The sequence below is a fragment of the Tiliqua scincoides genome, chromosome 4, assembly GCF_035046505.1.
Source record: "Tiliqua scincoides isolate rTilSci1 chromosome 4, rTilSci1.hap2, whole genome shotgun sequence".
NCBI lineage: Eukaryota > Metazoa > Chordata > Lepidosauria > Squamata > Scincidae > Tiliqua > Tiliqua scincoides.
This window is the reverse complement of record NC_089824.1, coordinates 140157874-140175161: the sequence shown is the minus strand read 5'-3', so window position 1 is coordinate 140175161 and position 17288 is coordinate 140157874. Positions and strand designations below refer to the sequence as shown.

General features: G+C 42.4%; 1 protein-coding gene across 2 annotated transcripts in view; it reads right to left on the bottom strand.

The window, feature by feature from the left end:
* Positions 1–17288, bottom strand: part of TTLL7 (tubulin tyrosine ligase like 7) — a 78950-nt gene that overhangs the window by 41237 nt on the left and 20425 nt on the right. For both annotated transcript variants that reach the window (XM_066623678.1, XM_066623679.1), the window contains exons 3-9: positions 16969–17100; positions 14005–14126; positions 11268–11335; positions 5030–5188; positions 3108–3324; positions 1913–2077; positions 520–678 (exon numbers count right to left, since the gene is read on the bottom strand). In XM_066623678.1, the coding sequence (XP_066479775.1) occupies positions 520–678; positions 1913–2077; positions 3108–3324; positions 5030–5188; positions 11268–11335; positions 14005–14126; positions 16969–17100 (1022 nt within the window). The remainder of the gene's footprint in view (positions 1–519; positions 679–1912; positions 2078–3107; positions 3325–5029; positions 5189–11267; positions 11336–14004; positions 14127–16968; positions 17101–17288) is intronic.

The window sequence follows — 17288 nt, the reverse complement described above, 5'->3', positions numbered from 1 at the left end:
AAAACCTTCATTCATTCATATAAGTTCCATCTCTCATACCTTCATTTATGTAAATTTATTCAAATTTGAAATGTAAATTAATTTTTCCCCCCAGTCCCTGACACAGTGTCAGAGAAATGGTGTGACCCTCCTGCCAAAAAGTTTGGACACCCCTGCTCTAGATCAGCCATTTTCAACCCTTTTCATCTCATCGCACACTGACAAGGCACTAAAATTATCAAGGTACACCATTCGTTTTTTGACCATTGACAAAGCACACCGTGCTGCCAGTGGAGGGTTCACATCCCCCAACAGTCCTACTTAATAAATGACCTCCTCCAAACTCCCACAGCACACCTGTGGGCCATTCGTGGCACACCAATGTGCTGCAGAACACTGGCTGAAAATCACTGCTCTAGACATCTGCCTTGACACTTTGATTTTTTTTTCTTCCCCAAAATGGCATTAAATAGACTGGATGCTGAGTAGCTTTGTTTAATGTTATTTTAGACTTCTTAATTCATTTTAAAAGCAGCTTACCTCTAAGAGCCATGGCTTGAGTTTTCTGTCCAGCAGAATATCAAAACCCAGAACTTCAAAGCAAACACTGTCACTTCCTGAAGACTGTCCAGGTCTACACATACGGTAAGCATGAAGGACGTGTGGCTCTGCTACTATGAGTGTCTTCACCACTAATTCCTGGAGGATTGTTAAGAAAGTACGAATAAGGGAGGGGCACCATTATATTTTTTGAGATTCACAGAAAGGCATTATAACACATTCAAGTAGACCAATCAACCATTGATTTTCCTTTAATCACAAGCATAATGAAACAATTAGTTTACAGGGCTTAATTGGTGCTGCCAATATATTCTAGTAATATTGTTTACGAAGGCATTCATAAATTGACTGGAACAATCTGACTTATTACCGTTGACTAATTTGTCAACACAGTGAAAAATTCTTCACCCCCAAAAGGACACTAGAGCAATGGTTCTCACACATTTAGCACCGGGACCCACTTGTTAGAATGAGAATCTGTCAGGACCCACTAGAAGTGATGTCATCACCGGAAGTGACATCATCAAGCAGGAAAATTTTTAGCAATCCTACCCACACTTACCCAGGAGTAAGTCCCATTTACTATCTTTGTTAAAAGAATATACATAGTAGCTTGTTCAAACTCATCAGCCTGGGAAGGCAGCTCATCTGAGAGAAGGAAAACTCTGATCCCAAACCTCTACTGCCTTCTGGCTACATCCAGTTATGGAAAAGGCTTCAGGAGTCAACCTCCTGAAGGAGGCAAAATCCAGAGCCGGAGTCCCTGAGGCAGTTCATGGCTGAACACAGTCACATTCTGGCAACTGCTGTGACGCCGCTGGAACCAACTGTATTGTCTTCTGCCTTTCCATTGGACCATTTCAGCGACGTGGAGAGGGAGGATTTGCTGCATGGGTAACAGTCTATCCTCCATATCTACTTTACCCAGGCTTTGCACACTGGAGAGGGCACTCTGTTCCAGAACCACCATTCAGAGCGCGATACCATAGTCTTCTGAGACTGAAGGATGCCAACTAGATCTATAACATTTCCCCAAATGTAGTCACATGCCATGGTAGCATCAAGCCTAATGTATTAAAAATAAACTATTGAAATGAATGGGGACCCACCTGAAATTGGCTCATGAACCACCTAGGGGTCTCAACCCATAGTTTGAGAAACACTGCACTAGAGCTTCTTATAAAGCCGTATCAGGATTTTTATCTAAAACAATTTACAATGTTAAACTCTGTATTAACATAAGCAACTGCTAGAGATATATGTGTTTAAAAGAAAAACAGATACAGTACCAGTTCATGTGAAGAGGTAAGGGGTACTGTTAATATACCAACATACACATAGAAACAGCTATCGCATATTAGTTTTCTCTTACTGAAATATCATTCCAGAATTTGGAAACGTCAAGGTGATTTGTTCGCAGAAACTCAGTAAACCACTTTATAGAGCGCTTACTGCCTTTATTTTCTGTTTCATCCCGTTCAAAACGTTCGTTATGCTTATTCACAGAGTAGTTGGTCAAGTGCATATAGAGCTGACTCTAGAAGCAAGAGAAGAGAGAAAGGTGTTCCTGAGCAACAGGTATAGAAAAAGCAGTTCACAAACACATTTTAGAATGATACGGGGGGGGGGCACTCCAAGATCATTAGATACCCAACCACTATATTTCACAATATAAACACAATGTATACTATAAGTATCAAGGCATAACTTGAATTTTCTTGTTGTGATAATTTGATGAGCACGACTCCAGAATGTGACAACAGAAGACTTACATATCAAACATTTATTTGCTATTCCAGCGAAACACAGGCATATTCAAAGTCAAAAATACATGATTGGTGCCTATCTGCCAGCTTAAAATAAAGCAGATGCCTTGGAGGATTAGTTTGTCAGTTTTTAACATCTGTCAGTTTTTTTATACAGTAATGTAAACAGTAACTGCATAAAAGATGTGTGCACAGCAACAAAAAAAGTGGTTAAATTCCACAATTATAGATGTTCTGAGAAGAGAGAAAGACAAAGTCAAGTAGGTTCACAGGACGGATTTTTACAAAATCTTACGGTAGGGGCAGTCTAAAACAGTAAAAATGAAATAAAATGCATACATACCATATATGCATATACGTATACTCATATACCATACCATATATACTATATGACAGCGATTACACCAGATAAAAATGCTTTAAAATTGATTAAAATGTTAATTTGGAATAAAAACACAACACAGCTTACACACTTTTAATTTTTGGGTAACACCAACATCCTTGGAAAAAATAAAACTGTTTTAGATTGCCTCTGTTGGTAGAGGTTCACATCTAAACTCAGTAACGCATGAGCAATGATGTTGCCAGGCTGGCCAGCACCGAAGCAGGGTGATGCGATAACACCGTCACCCCCATGTCATCATGTTACCCCCACCACCACCTGTGGAATGACTCCAATTTAGAGCCAAACAGAGGTGAGGGTGGGAAGGAGGGCTCCTTCCAAAGAAAGACTTGTTTAACATCAACACAATTTAATGTTGTGCTATAACATATGTTGCTTATTATCTAACATCCACTCACCAGGTTTGAGTCATTGGGGGGATGATACTTCTCTGTGCCCATTCTCACTAGCCCATCATGATATAAAAATATTTTTAATGGATCACAGGAAGTCACCAGTATGTACACTCTTAAATCAAATTTGTAACCTTCCATAAGAAAAGGCTTGTCAAGGTATTCCTGGACTATGAGGTGTTCTTGAGAATGCAGCTTTTCTCCATTTCTTATAAGAGAGATCCTAGATTTAAAAAAACACAACAGTAAATTTAAACAAAACACTGTAAAAGTTGACCTCACATTCAGTAATAATTTACATTTAAGCTGAATCATGATTAATATTATATTGTTGGCAACCTTCAGTCTCGAAAGACTATCGTATCGCGCTCTGAAAGGTGGTTCTGGAACAGTGTCTAGTGTGGCCAATTCGGGAGTGACAATCCCTTCCACACTGGGAGCAAGTGCAGTCTGTCCCTGGTCTGTCTCCCTGGCTATGGGCCTTCCTTCTTTGCCTCTTAGCCTCAGACTGTTGGCCAAGTGTCTCTTCAAACTGGGAAAGGTCATGCTGCACAGCCTGCCTCCAAGCGTGCCATCTATATGTTTACTAAGTCCCACTGTGTTCCATGGGATTTGCTCTCAGGTAAGGGCGGGTATGACTGCAGTCTTAGGTTTCCAATTTATTTATATCATGCCTATCAAACTCACTTCCTCTGGGCCACATGCAACATGGAGTCAGCCATGAGTTATGGTCTACCATGCATTTAAAAATAAACCTTCTATTCTTGAGGCCCAATTTTATACTAATGTAATATTAATATCCCCAGCATATTTAGAATTAAAGGACTACGATGAGCCCTCTGCCCACCTTTCATCTTCCCCCAAACCTGGCTGTTGCTTTTAGTTAAAAATGAGAAGTTGCCAATCTCAACAGATTGTCTTTATAATACAATTCATGTAACGTGTAGCTTGGCCCCAAAGAATGGACAGGTTTTGCTTGCTTCCCCAGGCATGCTTCCCCATAATATAGGAAATCTTACAGCACAATCCTATGCATGTTTTCTCAGAAGTAAGTTCCATTGAGTTCAATGCGGCTTTCTTCCAAGTAAGTTCGTACAGGACTACAGCCTGACAACAGTAGTTAATTGGCAACATACAAATTAAAAAGGATTTAACATACTGTTTCAGCTCATGTGATTTTCCTTATAGTATGCTCAGCTGCTCTGTTATGGTTGCCACGTATTATGTTTCTATTGCCTGTGTGTACTGACTCCAAATAATCCTCACCTGGCAAACCTTTTAAGTTTTCTTTAAAGAAATCATGCGGTGTGGTGTAAATGGTTGGACCAGGTCTCTGGAGAGACCTAAGTTCAAACAACGGCACAGGTGTGAATCTCACTGAGTGACCTCATAGTCATAGTCTAACCCAGATAACTGGCTGCTTGGGGGATAAAATGTAGTTTGGAGGAGATACACACACTACACACCATGGCTCTGTTAAAGAACAAAAGGTGCCAGTCTTCAGTGTATCCTGAATAGCAAAATTAACATAACATGTAATCTGACCATCGGAAGTGAATTTTTGGTTGTCATTTTATACCATTTATGAAGAGCATATTTTACATCACCATCATGATCACTGAATTTGCTGGTTACCTTTCTACAGAAAAGAAAAAGAGAGCTATATACACACTGAAAAAAAACTGCAAGAGAAAAACAAAATTAAAGAAATTGAAGAATCTTTTTATTTTTTTAAATTTTAATAAGAACAAATAAAAAGAAAAATTAAAAAGTAAAGATATTACAAGTTGTGTGGCAAGTGTGGAGATCTCAATCTACATTTCTTCGTTCTGCTACAAAATCACACAGCATATCAGCTATCAGATCTTAAACAGTCCATTACTTATTGAAATGTACATTTTAAGAATCTTGTTTAATATTGCACATACCCATGCCCCATTGCACCATTTGCTGGCTTGACTATGAACGTTTTCTGTCTGCGCTTTCTCTTAAGTTCTTTTACATAGTTCTGAAACTGTGTATACTCTGCAGGGAAGATCCACGTTCGAGGAATAAAGCTATATTCCTGTGGCTGAGACTTGATCATTCTGAAAAAGAAAAGTAACAGTGTAACAGATTTTATCATATTTTAAGGTACAAGTCTACTACATGTGTAGAGTCTGGAACAGAAGAAACTAAGGGTTGACCAGTCGTTTTGTTCCATGGGATTAAATCATGATTAGCTTCCTTGGTCATAGCTAACTAAATTTAAGATACTTCCAGGAGCATCTATATACTCCAGTGCACTGGTTCTCAAACTGGTGGGTCGCGACCCATCAGTTCGTGTAACATGTCCCCCGTCCCTTTAAGGGCCGTCACTAAGGGGGGGCGAGGGGGGATGCTTTGCACTTTAAATGTAGGGCTGCAGCAGGCTGCAGGAGGTGCAGGGAGCCCTGCGCAGCCCTCCGCAGTGCTCTCTGGGGCTTGGAATCTGCAATCAAAGCAGGCGCAAAGCACGTCCGTTTTGCAGGAGGTGCTTTGCGCCTGCTTTTAGCGAACGTTCCAAGCCTCAGGGAGCGCTGTGGAGGACTGCGCAGGGCTCCCCACACGTCCTGCAGCCTGCTGCAGCCCTACATCTAAAAAGTAAGTGCAAAGCACCCCCCCTCACCCCCCTTCACGGAGCGATCCTGGGGATCACGTTGCTGCCCTAGCCCCTCCCCGCAAGAACTTACTGAGGGAGTAAAGTTGCCTCAAAGTTTGAGAAATCCTGCTCCAGTATGTTAAATACCATTGACTTGAAAAGAGCATGCAGTAAAATCAAACTGTAATAAGCAACATCAGGTCAGCCTGTTACATATACTAATCATCAGAAAAAGTTGATTGGTATTATACGTGCATGCCTAATTATAGTTTGCACACCAGACCAGTCAAAATGTTGCCAGCTGACTGCAGTTAAATACTGTTGAGTATTTTACAAGATCAAGAATGCCACTGTGTAGGTGAAAGCTTATTTTTCCAGTTTCATTATGGCATTAGTAAGGGCAGGAATGCGGGCTGATTTCCTCCTAGTTCCACAGTCAGGGACAAATCTAGCAGCATAACAAAGCTTCTCCTACTGACCACCTGATATAACTGCAGGCATCTCCAAACAGGAACAGAGGCAGACATCATTGTAAAGGTCATTGCCCATGCATACCCCATGACTCCATTTTGTTTAGTACAGGAACTGGGGAGTACCCTCTCAATGTGGTCTGGTTGCCTGCTCTGCAAGGTTGACCCTGGTTTTGTTCCAGACAAAAGCCAAAAGAGAAGAACTATTAAGGAAATCATTCAAATTTATCGAAACCTAATCTAACAGAACTTTCATTTGCTCCATTAGATTTTTTTTACCCATCACTACTTATTTTTCTTTGCTCATTTACAAGGGAGAAAATCCCCACAAATCCTACAAATGTGTTTATAATTCATTTCATTAGGTAAAAGTTTCAGGAATAAACTCTAGCATCCTGATTTAGCTAAAGTTTTAGGCATTAAAAAAATGGGCAGGGAAGCAATAGCATTCATGTCTAGTACACCCTATGCAATAAGCAGAAACAAATAAAAGACACAAAAGTTGTGATGATACCATATTCTGCCAGGAGACGATGAGGAACTCCTACAATATTAAAAATGGGCTAAACTTGTCTTGGTTACAGAAGTTGCAAGAACTGCCACGCACATCTGAAAAACCAGGATTGTATCCAAGAACATCAAGGTCTTGGTACAATAGATAGCCTGTCACAAAAGCTGCTAGCTAATTGCTTAGAAAGACAAATAAAAGTGCAATGGCCAACTTTGTTTTCATTACTGTGCTCAGGGTCATTGTAGCCCCCTAATACTAACACTGCAATTCAGCACATTACAATCAAGGTACGAGACTCACAATACAATCCTATGCATGTCTACTCAGAAGTAACTCCTACTATAGCCATTAGGAAGTACCCCCAGGTAAATGTGCATAGGATTGCAGACTCAAAATCACATCACTGCTTTATTTAACAGCTCCACAACCTAGATTTTTTTTGCCGCCTTACCTCCAGAAGGATGTTGTAAATGTATTTTCCTTCATTCAGATTAAAATTCAGCTCATACATTCACGTCCATCACTTGATTGCTCACTGCTCGAGGACTCACAAGCTGAATATCTGAACGGCCTTGCTTAAAAAGTTTTGCATCTGAGGTCATATGAAACCTCTTATCAGTTGTGCCTGAACTGTGGTGGCTCGCATCAAGTGATGAACATGCCTGTAAGAAGAGGACCAAAGACTCTACTATGTAAACTCCAAAGCAGGGGTGCCCAAACCCCGGCCTGCTGCGGGTCCCCATCCGGCCCCCGGGGGTCCCCCCATCTCCATTGGGTACTCAGCCCTCACCCCAGCCCGCGCTGGCCCGCCGCATGAACTCCACACCTTGCTTTCCCTCGCTGCCACTGAGCTCAGTGGCAGCAAAGGAAAGACAAGCCCAGCACGTGTGCAGGGCCTTTAATAGTGGGAAGGTAACGTGAGACTTGCAGGTCTCGCATTACTTCCCACTAGAAAAGACCATGCGCACTTGCCGGTTGTCTCTTCCTGCCTTGCCCATGGGCTAGGCTGGGCTCCGCTGGGCTCAGCTCCCCTCCCCTCCCATCCTGTTCTGCAACCTGAGCCAGGGGAGTGCAGGAGAGAGAGAGATTGGGGAGGGGAGTCTCTCTCTGCCTTGCCCATGGGCTGGGCTGGGCTCCCCTCCCCTCCCCTCCTGCAACCTGAGCCAGGGGAGTGCAGGAGAGAGATCCAGTGTAAGGGAGCAGAGCCCAGCCCGCCCGCAGCACATGTCTTCAATGGAGGGAGGGCTGGTTGGCTGGCCTGCCAGCCAGCCAGGAAGGCAGGCAGGCAGGCAGCAGCATCAGCAGCACATGCTGCCCTAGCTAGCGAGGAAGGGCGGTTAGGTAGGCAGGCAGGTAGGCATGCAGCTGGGCAAGCAGGCAGGCAGCCAAGCGGGTGAGTGGGCAGCCAGGCAGGAGCACATGCCGCCCAAGCAAACAAGGGAGGGAAGGAGGGAGGGCGAAGGGGCAGGCAAGCAGGCAGGAGTATGTGTGTGAAAGTGTGGAAAATCCCCCCTCCATTTGTGTGTGTGAATGGGATCATAAACTGGCATGAAGATCTCCCCGCCCCCTTATTAGGGTGAATGGGATCATAAACTGGATTGAATTCATTCATTCATTTTCCGTCTCTAATATATTCATTTATGTAAATTTATTCAAATTTAAAATGTAAGTTAATTCTTTTTTTCCAGCCCCTGACACAGTGTCAGAGAGATGTTGTGGCCCTCCTGCCAAAAACTTTGAGCACCCCTTCTCCAAAGTACTTTACCTAATAGTCTAGAGCAGTGATTTTCAACCTTTTTCATCTCATGGCACACTGACAAGGCACTAAAATGATCACAGCACACCACCAGGTTTTTTGATAATTGACAAAGCACACCATGCTGCCAGTGGGGGCTCACATCTCCCATTGGCCCTATTAATAAATGACCTTCCCCCAAATTCCTGTGGCACACCTGTGGACCACTCGTGGCACACCAGTGTGCCATGGCACAGTGGTTGAAAATGGGTGGTCTAGAGCAGTGGTTCCCAATGTCTTCCATGGGAGGAGGGAACCACTTGAGTCTTTGTGGGGGCGAGGCTGCAGTCGCAACACAATCCCGAAGATCATGTGCTGCTAGGACAGAAAGAGGGGGTACTTACTAGCGGGTCATGCCAGTCTCTGGACTCTACAGGGCTCCCCAAGCCTCCAATTCACTAAAAATAGTGATTGGAAACCACTTCCAGTTTTCAATCACATCGTTGCCTTCTCCTCCTCCCCACCCCTTAAAGGGGTATAGGTCAGTGCTTCCAGACCCACCAGTCTGGAACCACTGATCTAGAGACCTATGTCCACATTTTTTTTCTTCAGCACTCAGATGTGCTGATAAATATAGCTGGTTCTATTTCCCACCATGTAATCCATATGACAAAGTGGGAAAAATTACATTAGCAGCAAGAGTGGCTGAGTCAACATAGAAAAAAAATAGACAAATGCCTATTCAGTATACTTCCTATCTTCAGTTCCATTTCTTCCATTACTGAGCAATCCTATCCAGACTGACTCAAAAGTAAGTCCCACTGTGTTCAATTGAACTTACTCCCCAGAAAGTAGGTTTGTAACCATAGGGCCGAAGGCATCAATAGCCAAATCCACTAGAAAGTTCACTTATGTAAGACCTTTGGACTGAATGCTCTTGAAATGCTGTGCTCTGCTGTTTTAATGATCATACATTTTAATGGGATTTATGCCAGAGTGTTTTCCCTGTGTCCCAGATCCCTTCTTGCCAAGTACTAACGCTGCAAATTTGAATGTCTTCCTCTCATTTTCTGAAAATATTTTGAAGGCAACATGCGCTTCTCAACAGGATTGCAAAATTTCTTAGAGAGGGTTACACCTCTCCAAAACACCATAAGCACATTACCAGGCCATAGGAAATAAATGAAAACCTGGAGACCATAATTGTACTCCCTCTTTCAGCTGAAAGTAGGGGACGGATGGATGAGCAGCCTATATACAAATTGTAGGTGCCTCTTTCTCATGTTTCTATTTTGGTGCACTCCCGGGCTTTTCTTCTTACCCTGCTGTCTTGCCCGCCCACAGTAGCCTTGACAAGTCCTGACTAAGCAGACTCACAAACACAGCACAGCTGTAAAAAACAAGCAGTTCTCTTGAGAGAGCTATTTTAAGGTTGTGCAGCATGAATGCCCTTTAGCAATGAGAGACACTTTCTGAAAAAGACAAACTCAAATCAGGTACCTGGATCATGAACCACTGAACGCAACAGATTATGACAGTCCAGGCAGCTCTTTTACCTTGTTCTGTTATGGCTTTGAGTTGCATGTCAGAACAAATGAACTTTTTAAGGTAAAAGGAAATGGGAAGATAGCTATGAAAAATATGGGGCAAGGTAGCTTGTTGCTGAATCCTATTTTCTCAGCTGGTGTTCTCAGTCACAGTGTCAGCTTGTTACTGTTTCCCTTTTCAGTCATTCAGTTGCAGCCAGACATCATTATGAGAGAAAAGGAAAAGAGGGAATCTGTTATGCAATGGCCCCTGCCTTGGATCAGCCTATGTGTGCCTCAGTGGCTCAGTGGGGAGGCCATCTTTGCAGCTGGCGCCCTACCCCATGGGCAGCTGGGGCTGCCCGCTCTTCAGTCTCCTAGCCAACCCAGGCCTCTATCGGCCAGCAAGTCTCCTCCCGCCATGGCCGACCCAGTCACCCAGCTCCCAAGGAGACCCTTATCATGGTGCCGGTGCCCAGGCAACACTGCCAGACACCAGATGAAATTGCTTTGGAGACTAGAAGTGACCTTGGTCTAAGTCAGGGGTGCCCAAACCCTGACCCTGGAGCCACTTGCGGCCCTCGAGGACTCCCAATCCGGCCCTCAGGGAGCCTCCAGTCTCCAATGAGCCTCTGGCCCTCCAGAGACTTGCTGGAGCCCATGCAGGCCTGATGCAACTGCTCTCAGTGTGACGGTCATAAGAACATAAGAACAGCCCCACTGAATCAGGCCATAGGCCCATCTAGTCCAGCTTCCTGTATCTCACAGCGGCCCACCAAATGCCCCAGGGAGCACCCCAGTTAACAGGAGACCTCATTCTGGTGCCCTCCCTTGCATCTGGCGTTCTGACATAGCCCATTTCTAAAATCAGGAGGCTGCATATGCACATCATGGCTTGTAACCCGTAATGGTCAACTGTTCGACCTCTCTCGTGAGCTGTGGGACAAGGGCTTCCTCCATTGCTTGCTGTTCCACATCTGTGATGCAGCAGTGGTAGCAAAAGAAAGACTGGCCTTGCTTTGTGAAAGGCCTTTTATAGGACTTGAGCTATTGCAAGACCTTCATTCATTCATATGAGTTGCATCTCTAATATATTCATTTATGTAAATTTATTCAAATTTGAAATGTAAATTAATTCTTTTTTTTTTCCCGGCCCCCAACACAGTGTCAGAAAGATGATGTGGCCCTCCTGTCAAAAAGTTTGAACACCCCTGGTCTAACTTAATACCACATTATGAGAAGCAGAGTTTCTTAACCTTGCAGTCTAATCAACATTTCTAATTTAAAAAATATATATAAATTACTTGGTCATGTTTCGTGCTAAGAAATCCTTCCTACAGATCTCGCCCATTCCTGGAAAATGGTTGATTCTCTGAGGGGGAAAAAAACAAATATATAAATTAGGGGGAGGGGAGTTCACACATAAGTCACAGACAAAATATTTTAAACGTGTAATCACTAGCTACAAGAGAATACTATTAACAATAAGTATACTACACTTTGACAACATAAGGTATACTAAAGGTATACCCAACATATACTACACCTTGACTAGATAAAGCCAAGTAAATTAATCTTTTGTGAGTCAGTAGTGAACATGGTAAGCAATGGTAATTGCAATGATTTCCAATTCACAATTGATATATAAGCAGAACTATAGTAAGAGAAGATCTGGTTTGTGTGAAGATGCACAAACTCTTTGACCCATTCATTGTGTGTAACTGATAAACAGAAGCCAAAGAACACAACTTACCTGCTTGCAATGAAACTGGAAGCATTTTGGTACAGGAGGTGCAATATTTTAAAAAAAGAAATGAGAGGGCTAGGAAATGTGCAAGCACCTCATATGGAATACGTTTGCACATTCCCCCTTCACAAGTCTCTTCTGGAACATTACCCCAACAGCCAAACATAACCTGGAAGTGCAACTCACCCTTATTCCCACACAGGAATGATACAGGCTAATGAAAGCCAGCCATTCATGTTAAAACAAATCATTTAAACAGAGCAAATGCTTAGCAGTTTATGTTCAAATGTTTACTTTGAACCAAATGTTATGGGGTGTTTATAGCTAAATTAGTAATTAGTTTCTATGTATAAGAAATAGGGAAAAATGTTTGCTTAGCAATGCTTATAAGTTCAGAACAAAGAAAGCATTTTTGGTCTCAGTCAGAAAGTGCAAACAGAGGCAGGCTGTAAATCAAGGAATGTTTCTTGCTAAACTGTCAAGGACAATCAGATAAAGTGAACGCTTCAGGGAAAAGGGAGTAAGAAGCTGGAATTTCATCTGTCAGGCTAATTGGTAGCATGATAAATGAACACTAAACTGAACAGATGAAAACACATGGAAAAGGGGATTTTTGCATTCAGGCTTCCTTAAACCAGAGAGAAAGAGGCTTTTTGGATTCTTGGAACATAATTCAGACAGGCTTTCCTTTTTAAACCAAATACAGTTTGGTAAACACTGAGAAGGGCTGTTTAGACCAGAGTTTCATGTCAAAGAGATCACAATGCTTGTTTACTTAATAGTTATTGCTTAAAAATGTAAATTAGCAATGTATGGTAGTTTAAAAGTGAATTTTAGCTGTCAAAATAGTTTGATCAAAGCATGAAATACACAGAAAAGGGAAAACTATTAAAGAGGCTTAGAGCTACATGTTTGAAAATGTAATTCCAATGCAACCTTGAAAAGGCAAATGTCTGGCAGAAGTTAATTAACAAGGAGACACTGGAATGTGGTATAGAGTTACTCCTCAGATAATACTCTTATCTTAGGCACTCTGTAGACTCAAGGTCCTGCTTAATTGGAACTAAGGAAGAACAACCTAAAGTGAGATTAGATTACAACTCAGAGACAGATTTACAACTCATAGAGAGACAGATTTAGATAACAGCAGGATGCACTTGTAACAATTAATCAGGAAGCTGATATTTCTTGGCACCAAGAAAGGTTATATACAGGTTAGAAGCAGTTTTAATGAGAAAACAGTTTATCTTGTTTTTACAGACAGAAGATAACAGAAATAACATCTATGAAAAAGCCCCTAATTAGCAAAACATTCCTGAAAACCTCTGTCAGAGCTAAAAGCTGACAGGAGGGGCTAGATTTAATTGAAATAAAGAGAAAAGTCTCTTAAAATTCTTATTTACAATAAGAGGTTGGTTTGTCTTGTATTAAATATGTTTATACCACTATACAAATCACACATAGAATAGAAGGAAAAACCAACATGGCTCTTATTGCTCTCTTCATTTTGGACAGAAGTCCCTGAGAGGCCCGTTGCTGGCAACAAAATAAAGCTTGCAGACGATCACCACTCTTGCCTACTGAGTTTGCTTTTGAACTTTGCTCTTGACCTTGCAACAGGAAGGAACGTAATAAGCAGAGGTGCATGAAAATGGTGTTATTTATTTTACTCAGAAGTAAGCTCATTATGTTCAATAAGGCTGTAATTATTTCTTATTCACCAGAAACAAACACTTCCAGTAATGAGAAAAAGTCATAGGAAAAAAGGCATCATTCAAGGGGCAGAAAATATGCTTTTCCCTCACGTAAGTGTCTTTAATAGGGTAATTTCCCTGCAATTTTGGCTTTCGGGCTTAAACTTTGTGACATTTACTGAATTCATGGGGCTGGGCATTCACCAGCCTATATATCTAAAGACAGGAACTTCTGAATAGATTTTAGGCAGATTAACTCATGTAATATTAGCTATGATGCATTACCAGCGGAAGGTAAAAAATATTTATCACGCAAGATGGGCCTTCTCAGCAGACAGATGCACTGCTACTCCTATTGATTCATTAATTAAGGCCACAATCCTATACACACTTACCTGGGAGTAGGTCTCCCTGAACTATATATAATGTATTTAAATACTATTTATTTTAATATTATTTTAATCTAAAACCTTTTTTAAAGTCCTGAGAACAAGATTAACTTTTCAAACAAACTGAATAAAGGAGTTACACTTTAGCATACAGTGAATCTAATTTCTCCTCACGACCAAGACCACCCAGGGTGTTTTTTTTAATTCTTACCTGGTAGTTTCGGAGTTCTGCAATCTTTTCCTGCTGTACAGCACAATCACTCCAGATGAGGTTTGCAGTCTCATCTTCATCACGAGTCTTCACATACCCCATCTCTTCTATTACTACACGTACTACAGGAGAGACAGAAAGACAGAAATAGAAACAAACAATACTGTAAAACAAGATTTCTGGGCTCTCAGAAAAATAACATAATTTTCACATTTGGCAATATTCTGCGTTCTCATACTGCTACGTATATTATTAAGCTCATCTTGCTCTTAATAGTTAGTTCTGCAAATCCATATCTGCTTGTTGCAAAGCTGTAACTTTTGTGTCACTAATGGCGCAATCCTATCAAAGGCCTACAGCCACAGATCTCATGAACTACTGCAACAGACCCCAACATGGTGGCGCAAAAGTCACACTACTGTCAGCCACAAAGGAAACACTGGCAGAAATGGCTGGGACTGTTTCACATGTGCCAGACTCACCCAGACACTCCATCAGCCCAGGTAAGGTGGCTGTGCAGGCCGCAGGTGGTTCAGAACGGGGAGGTTTAGAGCTGGGAGAGGGCTGGAGGGGTGGATCTCGGCAACATAAACATGTGTGGTATCCTATCCTCCATTTTCCAACCCACTCCACCCCCTTCTTCTCCTTTGACTTATGCCAGCTACATAGTTGGCATGGATCCAGAAGACGTATCAGTGGCCAGAAGGCCTACTGAGGAGACCTATAGGTAGTATGCCTGAGGGGTCAGTTAAAGGTTTTTACTTACTTCTCATTGGTCTTCTGGTTGTGCCACTCCCTAGCATGCAGCGCTTGCTCCCTTGACATGGCTGCACACTATAGTGTGGCAGGGGATAACTATATGAGAGGCTATGAGTCGGGGAGTAAATTTAAGCTTGCTATAGGAATTCTTGAGAGTTTCTAGCTGGAACAAAATGATTTAGGAATAATTTGGATCTATCTTAATTGGATCTCTGACTAGAGATCAGCAGCAACATGTTAACTGTGAAACTACCAAGCATGAAGAAGTTCACTTTACAAACAAGGATTATTCCTATCTAAGTGTGTATATAAACAAGTGAGTGAGTGCCAATATGCAGATGGGGTGGGCAGCATCACTGTACCTTTATGCTTTTCTGATGCTCCGTGTCAACTGGGAATATTTAACCATGTCTCCTTACCTATACCCAGATATGACATATCAAATCAGGATATGTCATAGCTGCAGAAGGTGCAAAGGCAACATGCTGATTGTACAGGTAATATCCACTCAAGGACAATAAAGCAGAAATTCCTGAAAGAAGCTCCTGCATGGGACATATGATGAAATAAAAAGAAAATCAGAGGTCCCTGTCACATTTTATTTCACATTAATATCTTCTGCAGAAGAGCCTTCTGGAGACTTGCCATCACATCACGTCTGAAAAAATGACATTCATGCTCAGAATGGTACGGGAGGAATATTCTAACAGAACGGATTGTAGCATCCTTGTCATAAGCCCCCAAAAAGTAGAACTAATTTCCTATGACTAAATGCAGAAAGTAAAATGCCAGATGCCAGTTTAGTAAGAAAATGTGCTCTCTGCTCTTTTGTAAGTCATGTGTAAAATTAATGTGAAATGGGTGAACACACTGAGCTTAATGCACTGTGAGTGGTCTTGTTAAGTGTTAGATGCTGGAAATATTTAATAGGGGTCATTTCACATGCATATTTCAGCAATGTGCAACCTTTTGTAGAACCAGGGCTAAGATTTTAAGTAGCTTTCTGGGAAGCATGAGCTGCTCCTGTTCATTTCAAACAGAAGCCTCCTTACCTCCCCCCCCTTTACTTATTAAAGCAAAACACAAAACTTCTCTCTTGCATGACACTTCTGTTCGAAATGAGCAGGAGCAGTGCCTATTGGGAAGCACACTCTGGTTCTCTTCATTTCAAACGGAAGCTGTGCGGAAGAAGGAGGCTGTACATAGATGACCAGCAGGCAAGTTGGCAGCAGCCAAGCAGGTGCCCCCATGGCTAGGGCAGGGGAGAGGGGCACCCCACCACCTCTCTTTACTTACCAGTGCTCCATGTGCAGCCCCTTTCCTCTGTGCCACTTCTGTTTGAAATGACAGGAACAGCACCTGTTGGAAAGCGCAAGCTGCTCCTGCCCATTTCAAACAGAAGCAACATGGAAAGGAGATGGTAAGTGGACTCCAGATTACTTTTCTCTGCCTACTTGGTGCTTTGTAAGGTAGGTGCAGAAAAGTGATCTGGAGCTGTGGCCTCCAGTGCTGTTGGAAGGAGAACTGGTTACCACTGCTGTAATTCTCTTCCAACGTTTGAACCTTGCTGAGAGGATTAGAACCTCCAGTAGAGAGGCTGGCTGGAGAGGGCAACAGACAGATGAACTGCAGGCTCATCCATTCTCCACCCCTCCCAGGGTGCTGCTCCACACAACAGCTTCAGTTTGCTTCCTAGCAATGTTGGCCCTGCCTGCACAGACTGACCTGTAGCACAGCTATGGGTCCTAGGTGAGATGAATCCCATCAGAGATGCTGCCTTTTAGTGCAATTCTTTAGGCCAAGTCCTCCTCAGTCTTCAATCCATCCACCTGCTTTCCCCTGCCATAGCAGTCTCGCTGCTCTTTGCCTTTCCTTGCCTCACTTCTTTTTTCCCTCCCTCCTTCTTTCGAAACTTCTTTCTAAACATGCTATCACCATGCCACTCTTCTCCTTCCAGTTGGCCTAGGGGCTGATATGGGGCTGAATAATAAAGGAGCAGTACGGGAAAAGAAAAGGAACCATGGCCACTGGGTTCTTAAAGGTGTTGTATGTTGGGATTTGAGATGGGTTCTGGTTCTTAACAAGATGAAGACCACTGCTTTAACCTACAGGCTTTTGCAGCTATGCAACTTTCTTTTTTGCAAGCACTTTTCAGTATTCTAATCTTAAATGAACTCAAGGTAAGTAGAACATGTAGCTTGCTACCAATCTCATATTTTGTGCCAGCAACATTTGCAGTGATGATTCCATGCTTTTTCTTCTCTCTGACTTTTCTCCTTATTGTGCTTTGGAAAGATAGACTGGTGCTCAAAGTCAGAGAAGAGGTTCCTTGGTTATCTGTTTAAAAAAAGAAAAGAATTTATACAAAATGAGCACCACAGTGCGCACTCAAGCAAATGACCAAAGTGATTTGAATACACTCATAAGTCACTTTACCTTCTGAGCTTACAGCACAAAACAAATCATTCAGCTATATTACATAACATAACGATCCCAGCCCTCCTTAATGATCAGACAACTAGCCA